The sequence below is a fragment of the Coccinella septempunctata genome, chromosome 5 (assembly GCF_907165205.1).
Source record: "Coccinella septempunctata chromosome 5, icCocSept1.1, whole genome shotgun sequence".
Taxonomy (NCBI): domain Eukaryota; kingdom Metazoa; phylum Arthropoda; class Insecta; order Coleoptera; family Coccinellidae; genus Coccinella; species Coccinella septempunctata.
The window spans coordinates 9547091-9573248 of NC_058193.1; the positions used below are offsets into that span (position 1 = coordinate 9547091).

General features: G+C 37.4%; 1 protein-coding gene across 2 annotated transcripts in view; it reads right to left on the reverse strand.

Moving 5' to 3' along the window:
- The window catches only part of LOC123314406 (N-acetyl-D-glucosamine kinase), a 103976-nt gene that overhangs the window by 2354 nt on the left and 75464 nt on the right, over positions 1 to 26158 (reverse strand). For both annotated transcript variants that reach the window (XM_044899694.1, XM_044899693.1), the window contains exon 3: positions 15790 to 16042. In XM_044899694.1, coding sequence (XP_044755629.1) covers positions 15790 to 16042 — 253 coding nt within the window. The remainder of the gene's footprint in view (positions 1 to 15789; positions 16043 to 26158) is intronic.

Below are 26158 nucleotides of genomic sequence, written 5' to 3' on the forward strand. Positions count from 1 at the left end.
CCCCCGGATTCGTGCAAACGTTCAGTATCCCTACATCTCAGCACCAAGTTTATGAACATCCGATGAGTTGGGTTCTTAACGGAAATCGTCTTCTGTACAACCTGCACGCCGCACTGGGACATTTAAATTAATATCACGTCAACATGTTCATTGTTTGAGTAAACGTGAGGCACTTTTCAACTACTTTGCGACACTCCGAAAATTCACAAAAATCATAAGCTGACTCTGACGGTTTCCAGTACCTTTCGCCGGCACAAGCCTACGCATAAAGCATAAAGCTATGGTTTCGGTAGTGCGTCGGATGCATGCAGTGGTTGCAGAATGTGATTACCCATATGCAATTACCAAGTTGCAGTCACTTTCTGTAGCGCTGTAGTGTAACATTGCATCCGAAGCACTACCAAGGTATGGTACCTTGAGTAGGCATGAAGATCCGGAGCGGTAATTTCTCAGATTTTCGACTACCTTTGGTTTCGAAATACTCAGCCCTGGTGAATATTTTATATAAACGATTCTGGTACCATGACTTATTTGGAGGAGTTCTATTACCTGTCAAAAAAAGCCTCACCTTTGATAACACTCTGTATTTAACTCTCTAGTCCTAAACTCCTAAAAATATAGAGGGGGCGGGGGTAGTTTCCATAACATTCAGAGCAATTTCAGGATTTTTTCGTCTGTTTAGTTGCTAATATGAAACAAACTAACAAACCAAAAAAATCGCCAAACAAAAAAAACCTAATTTAAAAAAAAAATTGCATGTAAAATGAACAAAAAATGAAACAACTCGTTGAAATCTAAGGATAGATGATGGTTTTCGACAACATTATGCATTGATAGGAGGTTTCCTCTGCTATATTTTTTAATGACCGATCATCCGATTTGTGCCTACTTTGTAATTGCTCTGAACGTTCCGAAAATTACCATTTACCCAATATAGTCCGATTTTAACCAACTCTGAAAAGAAATAGCTCTGAACCCCCTGTAGATTTTTAAATTAAGTAAAACGCTTGATTGAATATCTTCTCGTTCGGTACCATATATTTCAGTTTACCTTTACCCACCTAAAGTGTCTATTGTGATAGCGAAACAAGTGTCGTGATTTGACAACTCTGTTTTGTGGAAATCATATATAATCTGTTTCTAGTTCAACTATGGATGTATCGGCCACAACAATTCAATACTGCACTTTTATTTTTGACTCCGTTGTAATGATTGGCAGTTCAACAGAATGTGTTTTCTAGTGTTATCTCAAAAATACTGTTAATTTCTTATTTTAATAAAAAATGAAGTCAATAAGAGTCGAAAATCATAATATTCGCATAAATACCTAGCAGATTTCTTTTTAAGAGCTATAATAGAGTAAAAACGCGTATTCATTGTTTTGAAGCACCAAATTCGTTTTCGAAAATTTTCCGGGGTAGAGCACCGGAACCCCTTAATAGGTCTCCGCTGAGGGCCCCAAGTGGTCCCAGTCCGGGCCTGTCTGCAGTATTCATGTCCATGTTTGAAATAAGTAAAATATCGCAGGTTGAATAATAATAATAAACAGTCCGACGTGTGACACTCAACGAAATAAAAACAATGAAACCGAGTCGGAATTACATACTTTGTTATCGATGACAGATATTCTCATATTCGGTCTCGGCTTATTTGATTTATCCCAACCAGCAAACATACAGTGCAGTGGCGGCTGGTCTGTGAGGGCTACAGCCCCATATAAGAAATCACAAGAAATCAATCCTTTTATGTTATTTACCTTCCCATACGATTTTTAATGAAAATATTACATTCCACGGATACTTATATAATTTATTAATGTACAACTTTCATGAGACTCCTTCAGTTTTGTTTATCTCGATCATAATCTAGCAGTCCGTCCCTGCATGGGCGATGAATCGTATAGCCCCGATTTCTTGCATTCGGTCAGTCATTCGGCTCCACCCGCAACTCATCGTGTCGGTCAGATACAAGGAGATATCCTATATCTCCTTGGGGTCAGATACGAAGTAAAAGGGCTACGATAAAAGTCGCCCCTCTTCGCTTCACTTTAGCCGCTAGCGCATAGACAATCTAGCGTGTGTTCGCATTTGTTTACGTATTGAAATCATGGCGGGCAATAGTGTTCAAAATATTTTAAAAACTGATTTCGCGAGGCTTTCGCTGGCAGGAAAAAGCCGTATTGAACTGCTGGGTAGACCGACTCCCGATTTAAATTTAACCCAGGCAGAAAAAACTCCAAAAACTTCTTACACAAGACGATTCTCAAGACAAGTGTATGAAAAGAACAAATGGATATGTGGCTGTGATACTGTGCACAAGCATGAGCTATCTGCCAAGCATGTAAATCGTTCGAGAGAATTAAGTTTTTGTGAGTACGACTAATATTGCTGCTCAATTAGATTCAGCTTACCGACATAATATTATTAAGCAGAACGAGCAAGTAGATACGAACAGGTATGTTTTAAAAAGAATTATAAATTGCATCAAATTTTGCGGCAAACTGGTTTTAAAATTTCATATTTTTATTATTATTCTAAAAGTAGCCCCCTAGTGAATTAGATCAGGAGCCGCCACTGATGCAGTGTGAGACAAACATACAAAAGGCGACGAACACGAAACAAAGCGCGCAGACAAACAATTTTTACATTTATATTCAAAGAGTTTGGCTGCACAACATCCTTGATAACAACAAAAAATTGTTTACTAACCTAAAAACCAACATAAAAAACAAAACCCCTCCAACTATGCAATCCAGTCTGGTGTATTTCCCTGCCAAGATTGTGGCCAATTGTACGTGGGCCAAACAAGACAATACTTGAAAGACAGAATTCGACAACATAAAAATGATCTGGCAGACAGAGGCACATACGTTTAATTTTGAAGATGTAACCATCCTAGATCACGAACAGAAATGATACATATAAGAAGAAACGACACAGTGAATTATAGAGAGGATACCAACAACCTGAGTGCCAGGGCCGCCGCCCCGGCGAAATAAAATTTCGTCGCCTCCGCAAAATGATACTTTGCCACCTTGCTGTGACTATATTGAGTTTAAATAGGTACATCATTCTTTATGGAATAACGTACAACCATGAGTACATGAGTAAATGTTGAATCTAAAAAAACGATAAGAAAAAAAGGAATACAAAAGAATGGATTATATAACTACGCCGGCGCCGGAATCATACAGTAAAATACATGCAGTGAAACGTTTGAAAAATACAGATATAGAACTGAACTTCGATATGATTCAATTTGAAATTCTGAATCCCACAGATAAAGAGATTTATGATAATACACAACAGTCTCAATTCGTATAAACACGATATATTATTGTAAAGGGTTGATATGTACTCTTGCTTCTCAAGTATTTTAAATTCCTCCCGGGAATGAACATTTTGAATTCAGATTGGCAAACAGAATATCAAAATTATTTCTGAATTACCTTGGAAGCCGTCCCAAAAACTATACATTCCGTGACGTTTATCAAAGAGACCGACTGCGATGAAATTATTTAATGGCTTACCAAGGAATCTGCAAGGCATCGATCAGTTTGACCTTTTTCGGAGAAGGATTCACAGCTACATACTTCAGTGTGAACCTTATAACTTGGAAGAATTTGGAGAATTTTGTAAAGAGAAAAATTGCTCCTGAGATACTTTTTTTTTGGTTTGTTGTTTTGACATGTTTCTATTTTATTTTGACATATCTGTGATATGTAAATTAATTGTAGAAATTAAATAAATATACTATACTACAGGGTCTTTCACGAGGAACCTCACCCATATTTATACGGGAAACTACTGAACGTATTTTCATGAAATTCAGCACTTATAAGTATTTCACGATGCTGATGAAATCTAAAATATTTTCAAGGCATGAGCACCTCCGGTTTTTCCGGAAATGACGTCAACTTCCGTTTTTCAAATTAGAACACCATTTTTTTATTGCAGAAATAGATTCCTTAGAAAATTTCAAGTTATTTTGATGTAACATTTTTCAGTTTTGGTTGGAAAATTCTCTCTGAGCGGGAAAATTCGAAAAAAAAATCGAAAATAGAGCTCCGCCGAAACAAGAATAACTTCGGGGTTTTTGGATGGAAAATTTTCATTTTTGGGATTTTTCAAGATGTAAGATTGATGTATCCACTTTAAAAATCGAAATCGCGATTCATGATACAGCCGGTGAAAAAATCGCTTTCAAAGTTAGGGATGACAAAATCGTGAAAAATCAATTTTTTTCGAATTAGAACCCCATTTTTTTATGGCAGATATTGAATCTACGTTGAAAAATAATGTGAGTGTATGCATCACACCCTTGCCCTAAAATGGATATTTTCTGAGTTATTCACAAAAAACTGTTTTTCGTCTTGAATTTTCAGCTATTTCTTTTCCCTTCACGCCAAAAAGATGAAATTTTCAGGAACTGTTATTTGAACCCTGCTGTAGATTTTTCACCCCTTCTTGAAACCGACTTCAAGTTACTATAAGGAGAACCATGGCAAACTCTGGCAGTTATAACTAGAGAAGATGCTCAAAGTTTTGACCGTTAATTTCTAGACATTTATTTATACGTCTCAGGAATGCTTCGTGCGTTGCTCTTCTTATTTCATCGGGAGGATGAGATCTGCAAAAGTGTTTAAAAACCAAATTGAGTTTCAAAACTATGAATCTAAAAATCTAAACAAACCTGAACGCATTTCTGACTCGTTCTATGCAGTCCTCTTTATCAGTCAGGGGAGTTGAGTAGACAATATTTTTTATCCTACCCCAAACATAATAGTCTAAAGGAGTTAAATCGGGAGAACGTGGTGGCCAAAGGTGTGGACCATTGTTCGCCAACCATCGATCTTCAAATAGCCTGTAGATACCTGTTGATACCATAAGTCATTATGGTTCTGTACTAGCGGCTCAATTATTTGAGTCAATATGTCAGAATATCTATCTCCTAAGGGAGAACATTCTTTAAATAATGCAAACATGTGTAGTGTTCTATCTTACCAGTTAAAGTCCATAATAAATGTGAACATCGAGAATTGCATTATTTTTGATGGCGCAAAAAACATTGAAACTCCAGGTCTCTTGAAAGTTCCATTGTCCGAAGTGGTGGTTGTTCTCTTCATCCCAATAATGACTGTTATGCCTATTGAAAGAACCATTCTTTGTGAATTTAGATTCATCTGTCCAAATTATACAGACGAAAATCAGTTCTCCTGACGAAATCAGTTTCCTTCAAATGCTGTACCCTATTGAATTTATATGGGTGCATTTTATGTTTTTTTAATATTCTCCAAACACTCGATTGAGATAATTCCAGATCAATCTCGGCATCTTTGAGAGAATTTTGAGGATTCACACGAAAATATGCAAGAACTGTAATTTCGTTGTTCTCATCTTCTACTACACTTTTTTCTCTGTGTTTTCTTAACGAAAGATCCGACATTTCTCAAGTTTGTCATGGTTCTGTTAATGGTATCTCTCGTTGGTCTGGGTCGGTCAGGAAACCTCTCAATGAACAGTCGAATCGTTCTATCTACAACTTTATTACATTCTCCATGAAGTAGAAGGAGTTTTAAATAATCTTCATTGGTAAAATTAGGCATAGTGATCGATTTTATAACTTAATACGAATTATCACCAAATTAATAGAAAACACAAAATGCTACTGAATAAAGAGGAATTTGGCAGATGTAATTAATGCTATCTATCATTAAAAAAAAAGAATGTAAAACATGGTAAGTTTTTGCATATGGTTCATAAGGAATTATTTATTTATCACTGGAGAGAAAACCGATGGCCGATTAGTTGAAGTAAAGAGGTTTCCGATACAAATTCGAATCAAAATTCGCCATGTATTTAGGAACAACCTGTAACTTTTTTCTCTTGCATATTAGGGTAGTAAAATCTAAAACATGGTTTAAGTAACAGTTCCTGAAAATTTCATCTTTTTGGCGTGAAGGGAAAAGAAATAGCTGAAAATTCAAGACGACAAACAGTTTTTTGTGAATAACTCAGAAAATATCCACTTTAAGGCAAGGGTGTGATGCATACACTCACATTATTTTTTAACGTAGATTCAATATCTGGCATAAAAAAATGGGGTTCTAATTTGAAAAAATTGATTTTTCACGATTTTGTCATCCCTAACTTTGAAAGCGATTTTTTCACCGGCTGTATCATGAATCGCGATTTCGATTTTTAAAGTGGATACATCAATCTTACATCTTGAAAAATCCCAAAAATGAAAATTTTCCATCCAAAAACCTCGAAGTTATTCTTGTTTCAGCGGAGCTCTATTTTCGATTTTTTTTTCGAATTTTCCCGCTCAGAGAGAATTTTCCAACCAAAACTGAAAAATGTTACATCAAAATAACTTGAAATTTTCTAAGGAATCTATTTCTGCAATAAAAAAATGGTGTTCTAATTTGAAAAACGGAAGTTGACGTCATTTCCGGAAAAACCGAAGATGCTCATGCCTTTAAAATATTTTAGATTTCATCAGCATTGTGAAATACTTATAAGTGCTGAATTTCATGAAAATACGTTCAGTAGTTTCCCGTACAAATATGGGTGAGGTTCCTCGTGAAAGACCCTGTATACTATTATTAATATGTAACGGCTCAATTCTCCAAATTGAAAATTTAATATGAATGACTTTGAGAGCGCCCCCGTATCTGTGCTCGATCGATGATATCGACTCCCGCTATGCGCTGCGCACCTGCGAGCTAGTTCTACAGTTGCCGAGGATTTTCTTTTCTCGTCTCGGGCAGCGTTACCTAAACATCTTTAAGAAATAGATTCTGACTTTTCTGAATCAGTTATTTATCTGTGGCGATTTATAAGCTCCACATTAATTGATAAGAAGATCTATACCGAACTGCGAACATTTTCATGGTTTGAAATGGTTCTTTGAGATCATTATTCTGATTCATTTATCGAAAACCTGCTTTGTGAAAATGGAGAGATGGATTTGAAAACTTGCTGTTCACCACATTGAGGAGATTCCTTCCATCTTCCGAGATTCGATCCATCCAGCCACTACGGAAGTTTCGATGTGAAATTCCTATGATTAGTTCCACACATACGTATAGAGATCACATGTGATTCGAACTGTGATTAATCTGACTTGTTGTTCAATTAATATTCTTTGTTTGACCAACTCTTGTATATATTGTATATAATAATTGTTATAAGAGTGGAATAAAGCCCATCTGTTCAAATAGACTATTACTGACCAGAGTGGAAGCATCTATCTATAAAAAAAAGGAAAAAGGTAAGGTGGTTTCATGCTCTTTGCCAGCCGGATCTTTACGAAGTAAATAAAACCTTACACAATTGGCGACCAACGTGAAAGGGGCCTGATTTTCTTGATGGTTCTGCTTTGCAATGTTAGTCTGAACCACTGGTAACGGATTTTCGAAATTTGAATTTCTGGATCACAGGTGATTTCTGTTTTCTCCTCTTTTTACTTTTCTACCTCTTTGATCTCCTTATTTATCGTTTACAAGCTCATTCACCTCTCATTTCCATTAACTTATCTTCTACCTAACTTATCGGGTGAGACTTGAAAGTAGCTTATATCTTCATCGATATGTCTATGAATCCAAACTATTTGAAGACTCATGAGGTGACTTATGAGGTTTCTATTCGTTTGGGTAAGAAGGTAACTGATTCAGTTGAGAAAAATCGTAAGACCTTGAGAGGTTCTCTTTCCCAGGAAGAAGCAAACCGTAGTTTTGTTGCTTTACTTGATGTCTATACTTTTGATGTAGCTGAACTTGTGATTTCTCTCAAAGAAATTACTGAACTAGTAGGTAAATTTGGAGCAACCTCTTCTAAACATGAGTATAACCGATTAACATACAGGTTGGTTCATTGTTCAGGTAGATTGTATAGATTGCAACCTAATAATGATAAAGAAGCCGAGATTAAGCAGGCCTTACAAACAGAACTTTTCGGCTTGGAATCAGATTTGGCTGATAAACATTTTGATGAGCCTCCAGCTTCATCAACTCCGATTAAGAATTCTTTTCATAGTCCAAATGTAGCATTGGAAAATATTTCCCCTAGTTTATCGAAAAAAGTTCCAGTATTTAAGTGGGGTATTAAAAAATTCTCTGGTAGGGAACCTTAAGTTCCATTTCTCGATTTAGTTGATTCACTTCAAATTTCACGAGGTTGTACTGATCAAGACTTATTTGAGTCAGCTTCAGATTTGTTTCAATTGGACGCGTGGACGTTGTGGCACAATCATTATATCAGAAAAAGTTTCAAAAATTGGTCCGAACTAATAACAGGTTTAAAACAGACTTTTTTGCCATCTAATTACGACCAAGTTCTGATGGATGAAATTAAATCTAGGAAACAACAACTAGGAGAATCAGTAACTATTTTTATTAGTTCTCTGGAATCACAATTCAACAGACTGACGGCCCGTCCTTCTGAACAACAGATTGTTTCTATTATTAAAGCTAACTTACTACCTGATTTTATCAAGGCTTTGATTTTACAAGATATATATACCTTGCCTAAATTAGTTACTCTTTGTAAACGTATTGAATATACTTTACCACCACGCCTGTTGGCAGACGCTTACGATTTCAATTCAGTTAAGATCCTAGACCATTTTGACACAACATTCATCTTGGTAATAATTAGAAAGTTCCAATCGATTTTTTCAAATCTTTTCAATTTTTTTTATCCAATAAGGCGACCACTCACGAACGGCAGACGGACGGTTTCAAGTTCACATTATTAAAATGAACCAAAGTGCCAAACAGAACCTTTGGTACCTTATGAGGTAGTTGTTTTTGCTGCCAGCTCTCGGACTATTAGGTCATTAGCCGAAAAAGTAGTTGACTCATTGCAATTCAGGTACAGAAGTTATAATTAGATATAAGATATCACAAGGATATAAAAGATATTGAATAAAAACAAATATATCGTACTTAGAGTATGATACAATACAAAAAATTTAAAGATATATAAAAGTAAGACGATGTAACAATAAAATGAAGAACAATAAATATTATTTATGAAATATCGGTAGAAATGACAGGTATATACCCACAATGCCCTCATATACATATATACACATCTATAAAAAATTATTCAAATATGCACCTATACAGATCAAAATAAATGGTGTCCGGGATTGATGATCTTTGGGAGAAAATTCTTGTGATTGAGTAATCTAAGATGGTATAGTAAACTTGTTAGGTTGAAAAAGGGCGAGAAAAAAGAAGCGTACTTCGTACATATGTCCTATTACGGTGGAGAGGAGTTAGTTGCCGTCAGGATCTCCTCACGCTGCCGCAATATCATTCCGTGCAAACGCATATAACAACGTTTCAGAACGCTTCAGTTGAGTGGTTTGTGCTTAATTTCCGACTTCGTATCGGCGGTTTTGAGAGACAACGCAAATTCATCCCTGGGATTCTAGCTGGGAGGGCCCTCCTCAACAACTATCAGGAACGGACAAAGGTAAGTGCGCTTCTTTCAGTCCCCTTCATTTGTTGATATATATTACATGAATATCATTGGAATATTTCAGATCACTCAACTGTTCATTCGCCTATGCGATATTCATTCATTTGATCTCTCCGGTTGCTACCAAAGAAGTGTACGCTTTTGTTTTTATTTCTTCTTTCTTTTTCTACCCTGAATCAATCCTCGCACAAATAAGGCCTGTTTTGGTTCACTTTTAGGATGATTCCAGAACGGTTCAAAACAGTCGCACATTTATTTATTCAGCGTAAGCTCGCGCGTAGCATGTGTGTAGCTTCCCATAGCATTGCTGCTCCACTACTTTGAACCGATTCGGAACCGCCTAAAGTGCGAACCAAAACAAAGCCATAGAATACAACAATTATTCAATGAGCATTTTGATAATATCACATTCTACACACATGAACTATTCAATCAAGTAGAATAAGTTTATTCCTTTCAGGAACTTAATTGTCTTCTCAATTTCTCTATGGAAAGAAAGATTATGTCTCAGTTCAGGTCTAATATAGCAGTCTTTTCTAGCCAGGTTTTAGCTAGAAGAGGTAAGAACTCTTAAAGTTTAAAACCCGTTGAAATGGGAGACTTGGAAGAGGCTACCACTCTAGTCTTCAATGATACTAAAAGTTACCCCCACTCTATTATTGAGATTCTGTGATAGACGTGGAGTTTCAATGATTGCTCCACTGGCGCCCGAGCAAAGGCAAAGGGCTGCCAGAGTGCGAAAGTGTCTATCGCAGAAATAAAGTAATGATTCTTTCGGAATGAGCAGTTTTCCTCATTATTTTTCTTCTATGGTGATAAATAATTTACGCATACAAGATGTTTGAAAGTTGGTTATTGATAATAAATTTGTCGAAACTACATGCCTTCACGTTTTTTTTTATAAGGTAGAGATCCAGATGAAAGGAAAATAACCAATAGTTGTTGTTTTAAGGTGGAAAAATACCATGGGAGAAAAAAAAAACGTATTTTTTGAGATTTTGTGCATCGTCATTCTCAATGCTTGCTGTTCCACAATCGTAAATACTACGATTCTCTCGTGAACGACTGGTGTGTGTCGACGTAGAATTTCTGGCTCCGGAGTAATCTCGTTTATTTCGCGATTTATTGGCTTGAAAATTTTCGTATTTGTGGTTGTGGCGCGACCTCAGTGATCATATATCTATTATACCAATATCGATAACACGCGTTCTAGACTACGACAAAAAGTTAAGCCAAATCGTTGGGAGGATTCCACTTGTACGCATGCGCGAATTAGAAGTTCGAAAATGACAATCAAGATATTGGTTAGTTTGTTTTCATATTCACAGATAACAGAATTATATTTGACGTTGAATGAATTCGAATGATGATTTATTTCAAATTCTTGTACACATTTATCCGTTTTTTTCAACTTTCAGATAAATCAACGAAAAGAGATCAAACCAAATGAGTGCATCAAAACTATTCACTCAATATTATTATGATTTGTGAAATAATAAGTGCCGAATAGGAATGGTATTGTCTATACTCAGTAAACTCAAGAGTGACATAATAACAATTTCGTTTAATATTACTGTTTCATACCAGTTTCAATATTGCGTGTTTGTGTCAACACCATACTTATCTCACCTCCTGAATTTCCCCTCTTGTAAATCTACTCAATACTCAATAAAAAATATTCTTGGGTCAACATTTAATGTAATATGTAGTTATATTTTATATATAAAAGTACGGAGTGCTCATTAAAAGAGCCCTGCTTCAATAGAAGCAATACAATAATCAAATTGGCAATAAGAATATTGCCAGAAGATGAGAAACTTTTAGATACTACTAACTACAGTTGAGCTTTATATATATAGATGTCGATTTAGATATTTCACTATTTCAGTGCTGAAAAAACAATCATATAAATTGAACTAGAATTATTACCTCAACTCCCAACTGGATTTCAAGACAATAACAGACTTATCTAGATACAATGCAGACAATATACGATAGTGAACAACCTAGAAAAATGTATTCACAGTTCTACAATTTTGTTGATTCAACATCACTTTCGTTAGTCTCCGCACTCCGCAGGTTTTCTGTGGATTACACATAATATTTAACTTATTTGTTATGAATTCGAGCGTCTAGTGTTGCAAAATGATGAAGTTTCAAGGATTTTGACTTCTAGTTACTAGAAATCATTGAAGAAATACAAATTATACTACGTAATGCAAACCTGAGTTTGAACCTGATTCAAACCAATATCAACATATTGATAGGTTAAGGTCGAAAATATTCGAATGGTTGTGAAAAAAAATCATTTCATTCCTGTCAATTCATAAAACCATGTATCAGAAAGAGACAGAACTAATCAGGTATTTTATTCTTAATATTTCTGCACATGCGCATAAGTCGATTCCGGCCACGGGCTGGCTTCAATTTTCGAGGTCCCATTATCGATATAGAATATAATAGATATATGTGAGTGATTGTTGAAGCTGGTTTGTATAAATCAACATTTTATTGGTCAGAAATATTACGAAATCATAAGTGAAATTTCCGTTGTTTATAAACTCGGACCAGTTTTTTCAACACCATAACCCCACCATTTCAGTCCGGTGGTGCGCGGTCATATCGTGGGTGTCATCCCGTACCCGCTGTTATCAGCGACCGGCGAACCGTCGCTGGTCTCAGATCTCAGTTAAACATTGGACTTCATTGTTGAGCTGCATCTTCTCGAAATATCACTTGGAAGTTAGAACGTTCGTAAAATTACGGAGATCTGTTTCCTCTCACTTCTCTCTACCTTTGTTTTTGATAACCCTTCAATCCGTGGTCACCCTTCTGTATACTTTAAGTCTGTCTTACAGACCCAAGACAGTGAAGCGCGTCTTTTCCAATAAATCCCATTTCCTTTCATAAAGATGCCGAATTCTTGCGCTGGCTGTTCTGTATCAATAGGCGATGGGTCATCGTCAATAATATGTAACCCCTGTAGGAGACATTATCATCATAAATGTGTCAACTTAGGCGACGTTGAGGTGTCCTTTATCTTAGAAAATAAACAGAAATGGGTTCGCCCTTCTTGTTCCTCGCGTTCGAGAACACTACGAAGCAATTCCTCTTCATCTTCCACTGGCAGTTCTCAACCCATTTCTAATTATGTGACCAATGAGTTTCAGTCTTCTTGTAGACAAAATAACGGCCATGTCGCAGCAGCTTTCGATGGTGCTGAGTGAGGTGAGGTCCATGAAGGTGGAGCAAACGGGTTTGATTTCCCGGGTCGATGCCTGTGTCTCTATTGTGGAAAAACATACCATCTTCACAGAATGGAGCCTAATTTATACTAACATTCAATCACTCTACAGCAAATATAATGAGTTGCTAGCTTATGTCAATTACAATAAAACAGATTTAATTTTGATTTCGGAATCTTGGCTCAAGACCACCATTCCAGACAGCGTTGTTGCTATTCCTGGGTACAAGTTGTTTCGATGTGACAATTCCTTCAATGTAGGATACGATGGTGTATGCATCTTTGTCAGTGATAACATCCAACAGAACTATAATATAAATTATCAGTTTACACCATTGCCACTCCTCATATAGATAATCTATTTCTAGATATAAGGGAAAACAACGAACTCCTAGTGACGGTAGGTTGTGTCTACAGGCCCCGGGCATCCGCCTCCGACTGCACCCTCTTCTCCCATCTGGAACAGTTGTCTCGTAGTGGTAGAACTGTTTTTATTGCCGGCGATTTCAATTTCCCCGATCTGAAATGGCCTTTGCAGGCAACATTCCAGGGCACATCTCCGCATGCGCAGTTTGCAGAGTTGATCCAAAACTCTTCCTTCACTCAATTAGTTGACAAACCTACCAGATATCGAAGTGGACAGCAGCCTTCTCTTTTGGATCTCATTCTCGTCAATGACACTGATTTAGTGACGGAACTTGATTACTTGCCTCCCTTCGGGAAATCGGATCATGTGACACTTGCCACAAAATTTCAATTTACCTCACGGATTCGAGCTGCCTCAACTAAGTCAGTTAAGAGAATTGATTTCCAGGCCTTAAATGACGATCTTTCTATTGTGGATTGGGTGAGCAAATTCCATGGAAAATCAATACAGGAAATGTGGGACGCTTTCATCTTCACGTTCGATGAACTACTCAATTCGCGTACTTCAATCCGTCAATTCAAAGTCGATCCTAAGAAGCCCTGGATTACTAAGGAAACTGCTAAGATGCTGCATCACAAGAAGGTCCTCTAGCGTCGCTTCCTCCGTTTTAAAACACGGGAGAATTACAGACGCCATAGATTGTACTCGAATACACTACATTCCAGACTTGCACGGGACAGAAAAGAATACCAGATAAAGATAGCGGGTTCGAAGAATAAGAAACAACTCTACAAATTTGTCCGATCTTCCTTGAGTACTAAGGTAGGTGTCCTAGTTATAAGGGATGCCGATGGATCTGTCACTCTTGAGCCTGAAAAGTCTGCTGAACTCTTCGCCGACACTTTCTTCTCCAGCTTCATTGATGAACCTAGTGGCAAGATACCTGAAATAGACCCCTCGACAGACGAATAACCTCTGCAACATAGTTTTCACCGAATCCGCTGTTCTCGAGGAACTCAATTCTCTGGATGGTACATCTGCTCCAGGGCCGGACAATTTAACTCCTTTTGCTTTGAAGCAGTGTGCATCCTCGTTGGCCTTACCATTATCGCTCATATTCACTGAATCATTTAATTCTGGCATTATTCCTACTGATTGGCTTGTGGCAAATGTTGCTCCCATCTTCAAGTCGGGAGATAAATTGCAGGCTTCGAATTACCGACCCATCAGTCTCACCTCAGTAGTATCTAAGATCTGCGAAAGACTCATTACCAGGGAAATGATATCTTTTCTTTTGCAAAATGGTTCTCTTCCCGAGTGCCAGCATGGCTTTCTACCTGGAAGATCTGTCCTCACGAACCTTCTCACGAGTGTCCATGATTGCACGAGAATGGTGGATGATGGGCGGCCAGTTGATTTCCTCTACTTGGACCTCTCCCGGGCATTTGACCGTGTTCCCTTCAGGCGGCTCTTGTACAAACTCGAGCACATCGGAGTCAGAGGCAAGCTCTTGGAATGGATTGGAGCGTTTCTACGGGGTAGGCATTTTCGAGTGAAGGTCTCCGATATTGTTTCAACGCTCAGAATGGTGTCAAGTGGAGTGCCCCAGGGTACAGTTTTGGGTCCAATTTTGTTCCTTGTTTATGAGGCAGACCTCCCCCCACTACTTCAATCCAGGTGTTCTCAATACGCTGATGACCTGAAGCTGTACGCAGATCCCAGAACTGATTACCGGACTCTCCAGGATGACCTGAACTCGGTTGCTGAGTGGTGTGACGCATGGTTGATGTCGGTGAACGTTTCGAAGTGTAGAGTTCTTCATATAGGGAATCCACTCTTACCCTACTACTTAAATGGGTCGCCGATCCAGAGTGCTGATTCTCATGTGGATTTGGGTTTGGTTGTGAACAGAACGCTAACATGGTCTGACCATATAGCGAATATCTCAGCAAAGGCGAATAAGATGCTATACCTGTTCTACAAGTCATTCCCAAGTATGGACATCACAACATGCTCCCTTCTGTATAAGACGTACATTCGACCGGTGTTGGAGTTCGCTGGGCCGGTTTGGTATCCGATCTATCAGTACGATGGAGACCTCCTGGAGTCGGTGCAGCGCTTTGCAACGAGATTGCCCTATGGATATCTCCGTCCTGACTATCCAACGCGACTGAAGATCTTCTCCTTGCCAACTGTTAAGGATCGTAGACTACGTGGGGATCTCATCGTGACGTACCGAGCTCTTCGCGGACATTTTGGGTTGGATCTGTCACACATGTTCCCACTTAACATCAATAACGCTCTACGTGGTCACAACTTTAAGCTCGCCAAGGAAGTTTTCAGGACAACAAGCCGCCAGAAGTTTCTGCCCAACAGAGTGTTCAGTGTTTGGAACAGCTTACCGGTTGAGGTTGTGAACGCTAGTAGTGTGAACTCTTTTAAAAATAGATATGACGATTGGCGTGCTCTGATTTCGAGGCAGTGAAAAATATTTTCCGTCCTATTTCGAATTTTGTTCCTCGGATGCTAGAAATTTTTCTTTATTCTTTCCTTCTTGTAGAGATTTCTTTTTGTTTCAAACATTTCTGCTGGGCCATACTGGTTGTGATTTTGTATTCATTATTGTATTGAGTCATAAAAGGCTAATAGGCCTCGACTCTATTTTGTATTTAATAATAATAACTCACCACTTCCTTCATCCCCTAAAAGATAGCCCCATCCACCACACTGTGAACGCGTTCCGTCAGGATTTATGAGAAGAGTATTTGAGCCAGTTCCTGCTATGGAAACCAAGCCACCATTAGATGAAGTAGCAGCCACTGACCCTTCGGTGTCGCTTCCAATGGCTATATTTGGACTAAGGTTTGGGTATTTCTCCTTAAGGCCTTCGACGAGTTCATTATTTGACTCTTCAAGTTCGCAGCCACTAAGACTCAATCCCTAAAATAAATGGTAACCTGGTTGATGACCTTTTAATTTAGAACGTGACAGAGGATGACTGGAGAGGTCAGAATTGCAAAGAAACACCTTCAATTCGGCCGACGTTTCGACATATTTAATGTCTTCATCAGGGCACTGTAATTAGATAAAATCTCATGCAGTATTACACAAATACAGTAGAAAATATATACGTGATCGTTACAACAAGATAGAACAAACAACACTTACAATTTGTATTGGTTTCCTCTAAATCAATAGCAAAAACAACATCCGACAACAATACACAAAAATGGAAATCTTCGCAAGGAAAGAAAAACAACATGTGATGGATTGACCATTGAAAGGAAAACGAACTGGCGTTCCTCAATCGGGTGCGCGCATGCTAGAGATGTTTGATCTACTGTGGTCATGGTTTTCTTCCAAAGTGAATTGCAAACTAGGAAAAATCGATCAAATCAAGAATGTAGTTGTAAATATCGTTAGGATGAAATTTTCAATGCGTTTTCAAGTAATCAGATAACGTACTACAAAAAAGAATTCAAAAACATCAAAAGGAAGCAAATCGCAAAAGTCACAAAGTTGCTGCAACTTCAAAGATCTTACCTCGCTTATCGAATTAATGAAAAATGGTTAATGAATCAGTCATCCATTCCAAATATTCCTTTGGAAGTGCAACATCTCTAAGTATGGGCCATAAACATAATTTACGTATATCAAATCGTACCCCATGAAAGAATTAATAGCTGATTGCGAGAACATACTCAGAAAACACAAGGAAACAGACAGGATTGAGGCTAGAAATAGGGTCATCAATATCTTAACCAATTTTAAAAACAAGAATAACCCCGAACGTTACATCGACCACCACCTAAAAACTCAAATGGCAATGACAAGACATTTCCTCAGAAACAACAAAGACCAGATAATAATTGTTAAGGCAGATAACACTTCCGTTATACTCGATAAAAATGTATACCTTGATGAAGCGTTCTCCTTGTTAAACGACGATCGAATATACGAAAAACTACCAGCAGATCCAGCCATCAAGATTCAAAATAAATGTAAAAGACTGGTCAAAGTTTCGCTTGAAAAGGGGATAATATTCAAGGAAACATCGAAATCTCTGGCCTGCGAAAACGGAGTTGTCCCTAAAATGTATTTCTTACCTAAAATTCATAAGCCTGATACCCCACTCAGGCCGATATTGAGCTATGTGGGTTCTCCAACCTTCTTTCTTAGCAAGTTTGTTACCGATCTTCTTTAACCCATCTTCATCAAAGATGATAAATATGTTCGCAACTCCTTCGAATTCTTCGAGGCAGTAAACAAATTTCAATTACCTGCTGGGTACGTCATGATATCGATCGACATAATTTCCCTCTACACAAATACTCCAACTGATTTGGCACTGGAAATTATTGAACAAAATTGGCATCTTGTAGAGCTAACACAACTTGATTTCGACACCTTTAAAACTATTTACAAATTTTTAATAGAAAGCAGCTATTTCTCTTTCGGCGACCAGATCTATAAACAGATATTTGGTTTCGGAATGGGTAATTGCATGTCCCAGATCTGTGCTGACATCGTTGTGTTCCACTTGCAGAATTTCTGCCTCATGAAACTACAATTTCAAGTTCTACTTTAAAAACGTTACGTTGACGACATCTTTATGTGTATTCCCGAGGGTTTCTATCAGACTGTCCTTGATTGTTTCAATTCATTTTATTCTAGTTTGCAATTCACTTTGGAACATGAGAATAACAACAGCTTGAGTTTCCTAGATGTAAAAGCCATCAGAACGCCTGAAAACATCATTATAGTAGACTGGTATCAGAAGCCATCTTTCTCCGAAAGATGTCTCAATTTCAGATCAGAGCACCCCTTAAATCAGAAAATCAATGTCATCACAAACATGGAATTCAGAGCCACTCATCTCTCTGATGTCCAATTCTGGCCCAAAAACCTCGATTTTATTAAGTCCATCCTTCTCGAAAACAATTACCCAATATATATATACATTAACAAATTATCGGAGAGACTATCAGGAGTTTTATCTAACAACAATATCAAGATCTCATTTAAAGGTGACAACACAGTAGGGAAACTCTTCTTCTCAAAACTCAAGGACTAAACTCCTCCAACAATGATGTCTGACATCATATATAAGATTCCCTGCCTGCAGTGTAATAAATCATACATCGGACAAACAAGCAGATACCTAAAGAAAAGATTGGATGAACACATAAGATCTGTCATCGAGCCTATAACCAATGCCAAAACTGCCTTAGCTGAGCACTGCAAAATCGAAAACCACAAGTTTGATTTTGCAAACACGTCAATTATAGATCGACAACCACATCTATATAAAAGACTCCTACATGAAATGTTCCACATAATGACAGAGGAAACTGTAAATTTTAGAAGCGATATTCAAAATTTCAACTAAGGGTACTATAATATATTAAAAGAAAACCATGACCACAGTAGATCAAATATCTCTAGCATGCGCGCATCCGATTGAAGAACGCCAGTTTGTTTTCCTTTCAATGGTCAATCCATCACATGTTGTTTTTCTTTCCTTGCGAAGATTTCCATTTTTGTGTATTGTTGTCGGATGTTGTTTCTGCTATTGATTTAGAGGAAACCAATACAAATTGTAAGTGTTGTTTGTTCTATCTTATTGTAACGATCACGTAAATATTTCCTACTGTATTTGTGTAATACTGCATGAGATTTTATCTAATTACAGTGCCCTGATGAAGACATTAAATATGTCGAAACGTCGGCCGAATTGAAGGTGTTTCTTTGCAATTCTGATCTTGAGTTCAATTAACGGAGGGCCTCTGTTGAATCAGGTCTCTCTAATTTCCTCATTTCACTTCACAAACAGAACATATGTTAATGGTACAAAAAGTTTGTTTGAATTCTAATCTGAGTTTAAGATCGATAGCAAAAAAATATCGAATTTTTCATAAACAACTCGTAACTATAACGTCTGGTTTACAATCGATGGTTCATGATTACGGTTAGGTTACCACCACGCGATGGTTAACTTATAACTTGCATTTTACAATAATTTAATATTGAACGGGGGTTTTGGATATAGGCAAACCAGGTCTATTCAAAACGGTTTATTTCGCTACACTTTCAGATCAGATTTGATCCTTCTTCGGGCTGCAATAAATTTCAACTCTGGAATATACAGAGTGATCAAAATTAATTCTCAAACATCAAGTACAAATAATCGTCGAAAACTTTCTTATTTCAAATGGCATACTCGGTATTTCTATATCTGTTTGAACGTAAAAATTAATTTCGAAACTATCTTCATAAAATTTTTCTACATCTAAACCTGATAGTTTCTGAGCAATTTTAGATTTTCAATTCAAACTAATAAACCATTTTCGCCATTATCTCGTAAATGGCAAATTGGGTCTGTCATCTGTTAAAAACGCGAGATATCCGAGATAAACTAAGACAGAGTTAGCTCGCCACTTGTGAAGCGGCTACAGATGGTATGGCAAGCCTTTGCAGCCTGCTGCGAGGTAGTTATGGAATTTAAGGTTCTTTACATGCATTGTTATGATGTGGATGATATTTTATTCTAAAACGAAGGGAACGAGATTTTTCTTGGAATATTGATTAACATTAATTTAATTAAAATTACTTGCGGCCACTTTTGACAGGCTGCGGTGTAAACAGTGTATACTCCTATCCATAAACGAATGTAAAAATGTGTGTTTGACTCAATACGTAATGAACATAGTGATTCTGCAGCGGGATCTCGTAGTATTAGGAAATCTGAAGATAAAGATACAATGTACGTTTCGGAGAGCAAACCGGCGATCGCCGGCCTATGTAATTGATTCCAATATCCGGTGATGGGACTTCAGAACGGGCGAAAATGGTCAGTCATGTAGATTAGGGAAGTCTGGAGTCCCTGAGATGAAATTGATTCTCGAAATTCGTGGCAAAGTTTCGAGAAACTGGATCAGTGTATAATAAAAAGCCAAAATGTAGGGGTGGATGTGGCAGTTATTGGTTCGGTGGCTCTCAATCCACCCGTACGAATTCCATCTTGTACATCAAATTAATGAAGATGAATTTGAGCGCCGGTGCCGCGCGACTTCAGATTTCTGTGAAGTGATCAGTGAACGATTGCCTAATGATCCAAATTTCGTTTTTAATATTTGTTTCAAAGATAAATGTTCATTCTTCCTCCACAGTACTGTGAATCGTCACAATTGTGAATTTTTCTTGGTAATGGGTAGATGAAAAACATAGATTAACTCTGGAAATTCTCACACAACACCAAGAAAAACTGAAAGTTTTGGCTGAATTATTTGGTGATCGCATAGCTGGCCCTTTTTTCATACCAGGAAATCTCAATGGAGATGGAGAATAGAGATAGGTACCTGGAGTTGCTTCAAAACCTCTTCAATGTTGACTGACATCGAGAATAAGAAGCAGTATCCAGAAGATGTGTTGGTATCTTAGCAGGATGGGGCTTCTCAACAATAGAATTCCAAATCGTTGGATTGAAAAACGAGGATCTTTAGAATGGCCCGCACATCGCCTGTCCCTTTTTTTCCACTTTTTTTGTGGGATTACATGAAAGGTGAATGTTTGGAAGAATTACGTCATCGTATCGTCAACGAATGTCAACAAATGACTCCAGCGAATTTATAGAATGTTCCTCAATGTTTTGAACATTTGCGAAACTAATAGTTGTCAATAAATGAATTTTCTAACTTGACAACGTTCTTTTAGAAAACTAATTCACGTAGTATCTGTTTCAAACTGAAGTTGAACTGTCTTTTACTTCTCCTGATGTAAGGACTTTTCCGCAAGCAAATATTCGCTGATTCAAGTAACTCAAAAAACGAAATAATAAAAAAATCGAAAAATATGACATCTTTTAGAAGAGATAAATGTAAGAGCACGAATCAGGAAATATTCTCAGGAGATACGATGAACAACCATTCATTATTAAAATTCAATTCAATTGTACAAAAAGCTGCAAATTATGAAGAGTTGAAGTGATGAGCTTTCAAATTATATATACTAACTGACAAAGAAATTGCAATACCCAGAAAAAGCTGTTTGAATTCAAATTTTTTTTTTGGTAAAACAGAAGAGTATCAAGGAGTAAATGATTAAAATTTGAAGAAAAAAAAACGAAGGGTTTACAATTTTATTCATTAAATTTGTTAATAATGTGTTTGTCCACCGCATTTATCTGCACACTCCCCAACACGTCTTGGCATTGATGCAAGAAGATGGTCTATCTTTTATTTATTTATTTATTGCACATTTAGGATACAAACAGTAAAAAGATTACCAACAAAGTATCCACATAAAGACATTGAAAATTCGAGTTCACCGAGCAAACCAACTCGTCGAAATCAAGGAAAAAACAAAAAAAAAAACAAAAACAAAAGAACTTCTCTCTCACAAACTCGATATAAAAAAATGTTTCAAAATTTTTTTAAATCTAACAAAATTGTCTGAGAAGATATCCATGCCACCATCCAATTCAAGACCGTTAAAAGTAACCTGAAAGCGCCGCATCGGAGAGTGCTGTCCTGTGTTTGTTCTTCGATATTTAATGTTGAAGAGAGCTTTATCTCGAAGATCACGACCTGATACATTCGGATTAACCCTACTAAGCAGAAAGGACGAATCAATCTGAGTGTGTATAATCTTATAAAGCATACAAAGTTCCTGCACCATCCTACTATCCTTCGAAGATAAAATGCGAAATTTTTTTCTTATAGGTGTATAATCCCTGTTCTCTATGGTAGTATGAGTTTTGAACGCTAGAAATTTTAAGAATTTATTCTGAACACTTTGAACCCTTTTTATGTAAACTTCGTATATTGGGTTCCAGATAGCGGAAGCAAAAGAAAGTTTACTGTGAATAAAAGCATAGTAAAGACCGATGAAAACCCTAGGATCTCTAAAGTCTTTGCAACTTCTGTTAATAAATCCGACCATTTTGTTTGACGCACTAATCATCTTATTTATGTGTGGTCGGAATGACCAATTTTCATCAAGCGTCACACCCAAATCAACGGTTTCATTGACGTATTTCAACTTTTCATTATCGATTTTATATTCATATATAATTTTTTGAATTTTCTTAGTGAATGAAATATGAAAACATTTCGACGGGTTCAGAACTAAATTATTCTGTTTGCAATATTGTACTAGTCTTTCAAGGTCCTCTTGAATTTTCTGACAGTCCTCCAATGATCGAACGCTTCGAAAGTTCTTTGAGTCGTCCGCGTAAAGAAGTATCCAACAATGTCTGAAGCAACCCTTGATGTTGTTTATATAAATCAGGAAAACAAGAGGACCCAGATGGCTACCCTGAGGAACGCCAGATGTAATAAAGAAAGGTTCAAATCTGTGGCCACCAATCGAAACAAAGCCCACCCTTCCCATTAAATAGGATTTACACCATTCTATCAATGAATCGGGTAAGCCAACCTCATCAAGTCTTTTCAGTAATTTTACGTGACTGATCTTATCGAATGCTTTACTAAAGTCTGTATATATCGTGTCTATCTGACCCTGGTTGTCTATCTGTTCTATTATATGCTCAGAGAATGAAAGAAGATTAGTTTCTAAGGATCGTCCAGGAAAGAACCCGTGTTGATGTTCTATAATAATATTTTTCACATATTTCATCTTGAGGAATACTATCCCAAGCTACCTGTACTTCATGTCTCAGAGCCGCCAAAGTCTGTGGGGGCTGGGGTAAATTTCTAAGCCTTCTACCCATGATGTACCTATGGGCGAAAGATCGAGGGATCTGGGTGGTCATGGCAAAAGATTCACCTGGGTAGCTTGAAAAAAGTTTAAACTAACTCTGGCAACATGAGGTCGAGCATTATCATGCTTGTTAAGGTATGGGAAAACATATGGATCCACCATTTCTTGAAGGTAACGCAGCGCTGTCATGTTACCTCGAATAAAGACTAAAGGTGACCTACTTGCATGTGCAATGGTACCCCATACCATAATAGTAGGTTTACACATGCAATGATTTAGTGGCGCCAGTGACTTCTGGCGCGCCAGTAACTTTAAAATGCATATGTAAACACTTACTGGCGTGCAAACGTTATCCAGGCATGCATGGATTAAAAATTTTGGTCGCTTCCAAAATTTTATGCGCCAGTATCTTTTCTTGCGCCAGTGAAATTACAACTTGCAAATGTAAACACATTCCGTGCACGCCAATGAATATTGTTTACGCAGCGGCAAATCACTTTTAAGGTTAGGGGCACAGTTTAATAGTTTACTTTGGTTCTTTTCTGAGTTTTGTGTTTTAACGATGAACAAAAAAGAGAAGAAATGGAAATCAGAAACCACAATACAGTTTTCAGAATTGTATGAACAAGTTCCTTGTTTGTGGGAGGTGCATTCTGGAATGTACAAAAATAAAGATGCTAGGGAAAATGGCTATTTACAGATAGCACGATTAAAGAATATTGAAGGATTTGGGGGTCTTCCATTGAAAGTTCTTTTAAAAGAGAATTTGAAGCACCCATCATTAGCTCTGAGAAATCCAATTGCGCACCCATAAGCGACCTTTTCTTTTATGTCGTTTCTTCCCTTCTAAATCTTCAATGATATTATCAATTATCGATTTTGCAATTTTTCGATAATTTTTTACAAGCTCCTTTTGTGACATGATGTAGGTACCTACTATAACGAGAGTATCGATACTAGCAACTGGCGTGCAAAACACTGGAAACCGTGTAAACGCTTACTGGCGTGAAAGTTGAACTGGCGTTAAGACTGGCGCCGGTAAATCCATGCATGTGTAAACCTACTATAACGCCTACTGCCTGGTGTACATGACACTCAATATCAAAATGAGGTTCACATCTTTCTCCTCGACGTCGTCTAACCGTTCTTCGGCCATCATGTGCACCCGAGGATAACCGAGATTCATCAGAAAAGACGACCTGATGCCATTCCACATTCCAATGTTCTCGTTCTCTGCACCACTGTAATCGTTGCCGGCGATGCTCGACCGTAAGAGGTAACACAAGATGGGGGTCGATAGTGCTGCAGTGCAAAACACCTTGTGCTGCGGTAAACCGTTAGGACAGTTACAGGATGGCCTTGTTCTCCTAACATGCAACATCCAGCACTGATGTGCTGGATGGTTTAATGAGTCGCACAGCCATAACGACAGCTTTCGTTGGCCACTGAGGTATCCGTTGCGATATATTTCATATAGTTTTTTGTTGGGATAACTTGATCTTGGATGGCAATGATGAATTCCTCTGTCTCAGGAAACAACTTTCAAGAAGTCAACCAGTAGTTCGATGCAGATATGTCGACATAATCATGGTTGACCTCGTTCTGGTGTCTCCCATGTAAAAGCTTGCCAATCAGTTTCTGCATTTTGCTTTCTGTGGAGTTCGACGATTTTTATGTGATCCTGCAGCAGCTTTAATGGAGCAGAATTATCGGTATGACAAACTGCTTGATGGAGTCTTGATGAGGAGGCCTAATTCAGGAAAATTTCAGGAAAGTCATTCAATTTCCTGGGACATTCGTTTGAAAAAATCAGTAATTCCTCGACCCCCAAGATATCGTGGTAGATCTGCACGTTCTATTAAGCTTTTAGGGTATGTTTTTGATCTTACGTCAGCATTGTTATTATTTTTTCCTGTAGAGCTGTGTATGGCTAGGAGCTGGATCCGCCGTCTACCGCTCCAACTGCGAAACGGTGCTCTCGTCTGTCTATGAGCTTCTGAATGCGGAAGGAATCTATCAATGTCATTCAGCAATCATTCATGAGTCTATACTTCATTCAAATTTATCTTAGCAGTCGGTTGGCCATGAAATAATTTTCTCAAGTTTTTGTAACTAGAACGAAGATAGGTTGGCACTCATGAAATGTCGTTAATGTCATAACGCCGTTGCCACAACTAATATCAATATTTATTACAAAAATGCCGATTGAAAAAAGAGACAGGGTTTCAGGAAGTGCTATTTAGAATTCAGGTCCGCTCATTCAAATAGTCATACTAGTCCAAGAGCCAGAGCCAAAAAAAGTCTCTTAATTTCTTAAGCCTGTTTTTTTCTCAGGTGATTACAATTATAATATACAATAAAATGCTGCGGTCAGTCAAGTGGATGTTAGAACATGTGCCTCTGGTGCGCGGTCAAACATGTCGTGATTACCGACATAACAAAATCAATTTCTTAAGGCTGAAACTTTATAAACTTTTGTATTTTGGTATTTAAATCAAAATTATGATAGTCAGTCAGCGTCCGATCGGGACAGAGCTGGTCAGTCAGCTTTAATGTGCGTAGACTGGACTGGACGTGTGACTGGAAAGCATCAAAGGATGATTAATGTCAGTAGAATGCATCAAGGATTGGGAAATTCAGTTTGCAATGCTCTTCCTGAACTGCATGCTTTGACTGGATGTGATTTTAACCCAGCTTTTAACAAGAAAGGTAAAAAAAAACCTCTGCAGATAATGAAGCAAAGCGGCAGCAGTTCTTAACAGTGAGCTTCATTTCAAATATTTGGCGTAATGCTCACCGTTAAATTCCAACGGAGCTATCTCCTACAGACTACGGGTGGAAATTGGTGGATGAGAAATATGACTTTGATTGGTTCAAAGGCGACCAATTACCAGAACTTGTACAAGATGTCATTATTCCACCTCTACAAGAAAATACAGGTATAGAAATATCTTTATCTGGATTAAACAATCACAAAAATACTTTTTTTACTGAATTTTATTTATTTTTCAGATTCTGCAACACCCGAGCTCGACTTGTCAGATCACGATTATGAAAATGATGATATGGATTCAGATGAAGATTCAGATTATGAATCATGTGATGATTCTTTATAGCTTGTTATCGTTAATGAATTAAATAAATATTAGAAATGTTTGAAAATCAATGAGTTCTTACTTGTGCGTATACCCATGTTCGTTAAGTATCTTGTTGATTTTGAACGAACTTTATTTCTGAGATTTTAAAGAACAGTTGCTCATTAAAATAAATGTGTTTTACTTTAAATGTTTTTGATGTAATATCTATAGGGAGCGAAAAAATTTAATTTCTTATCCA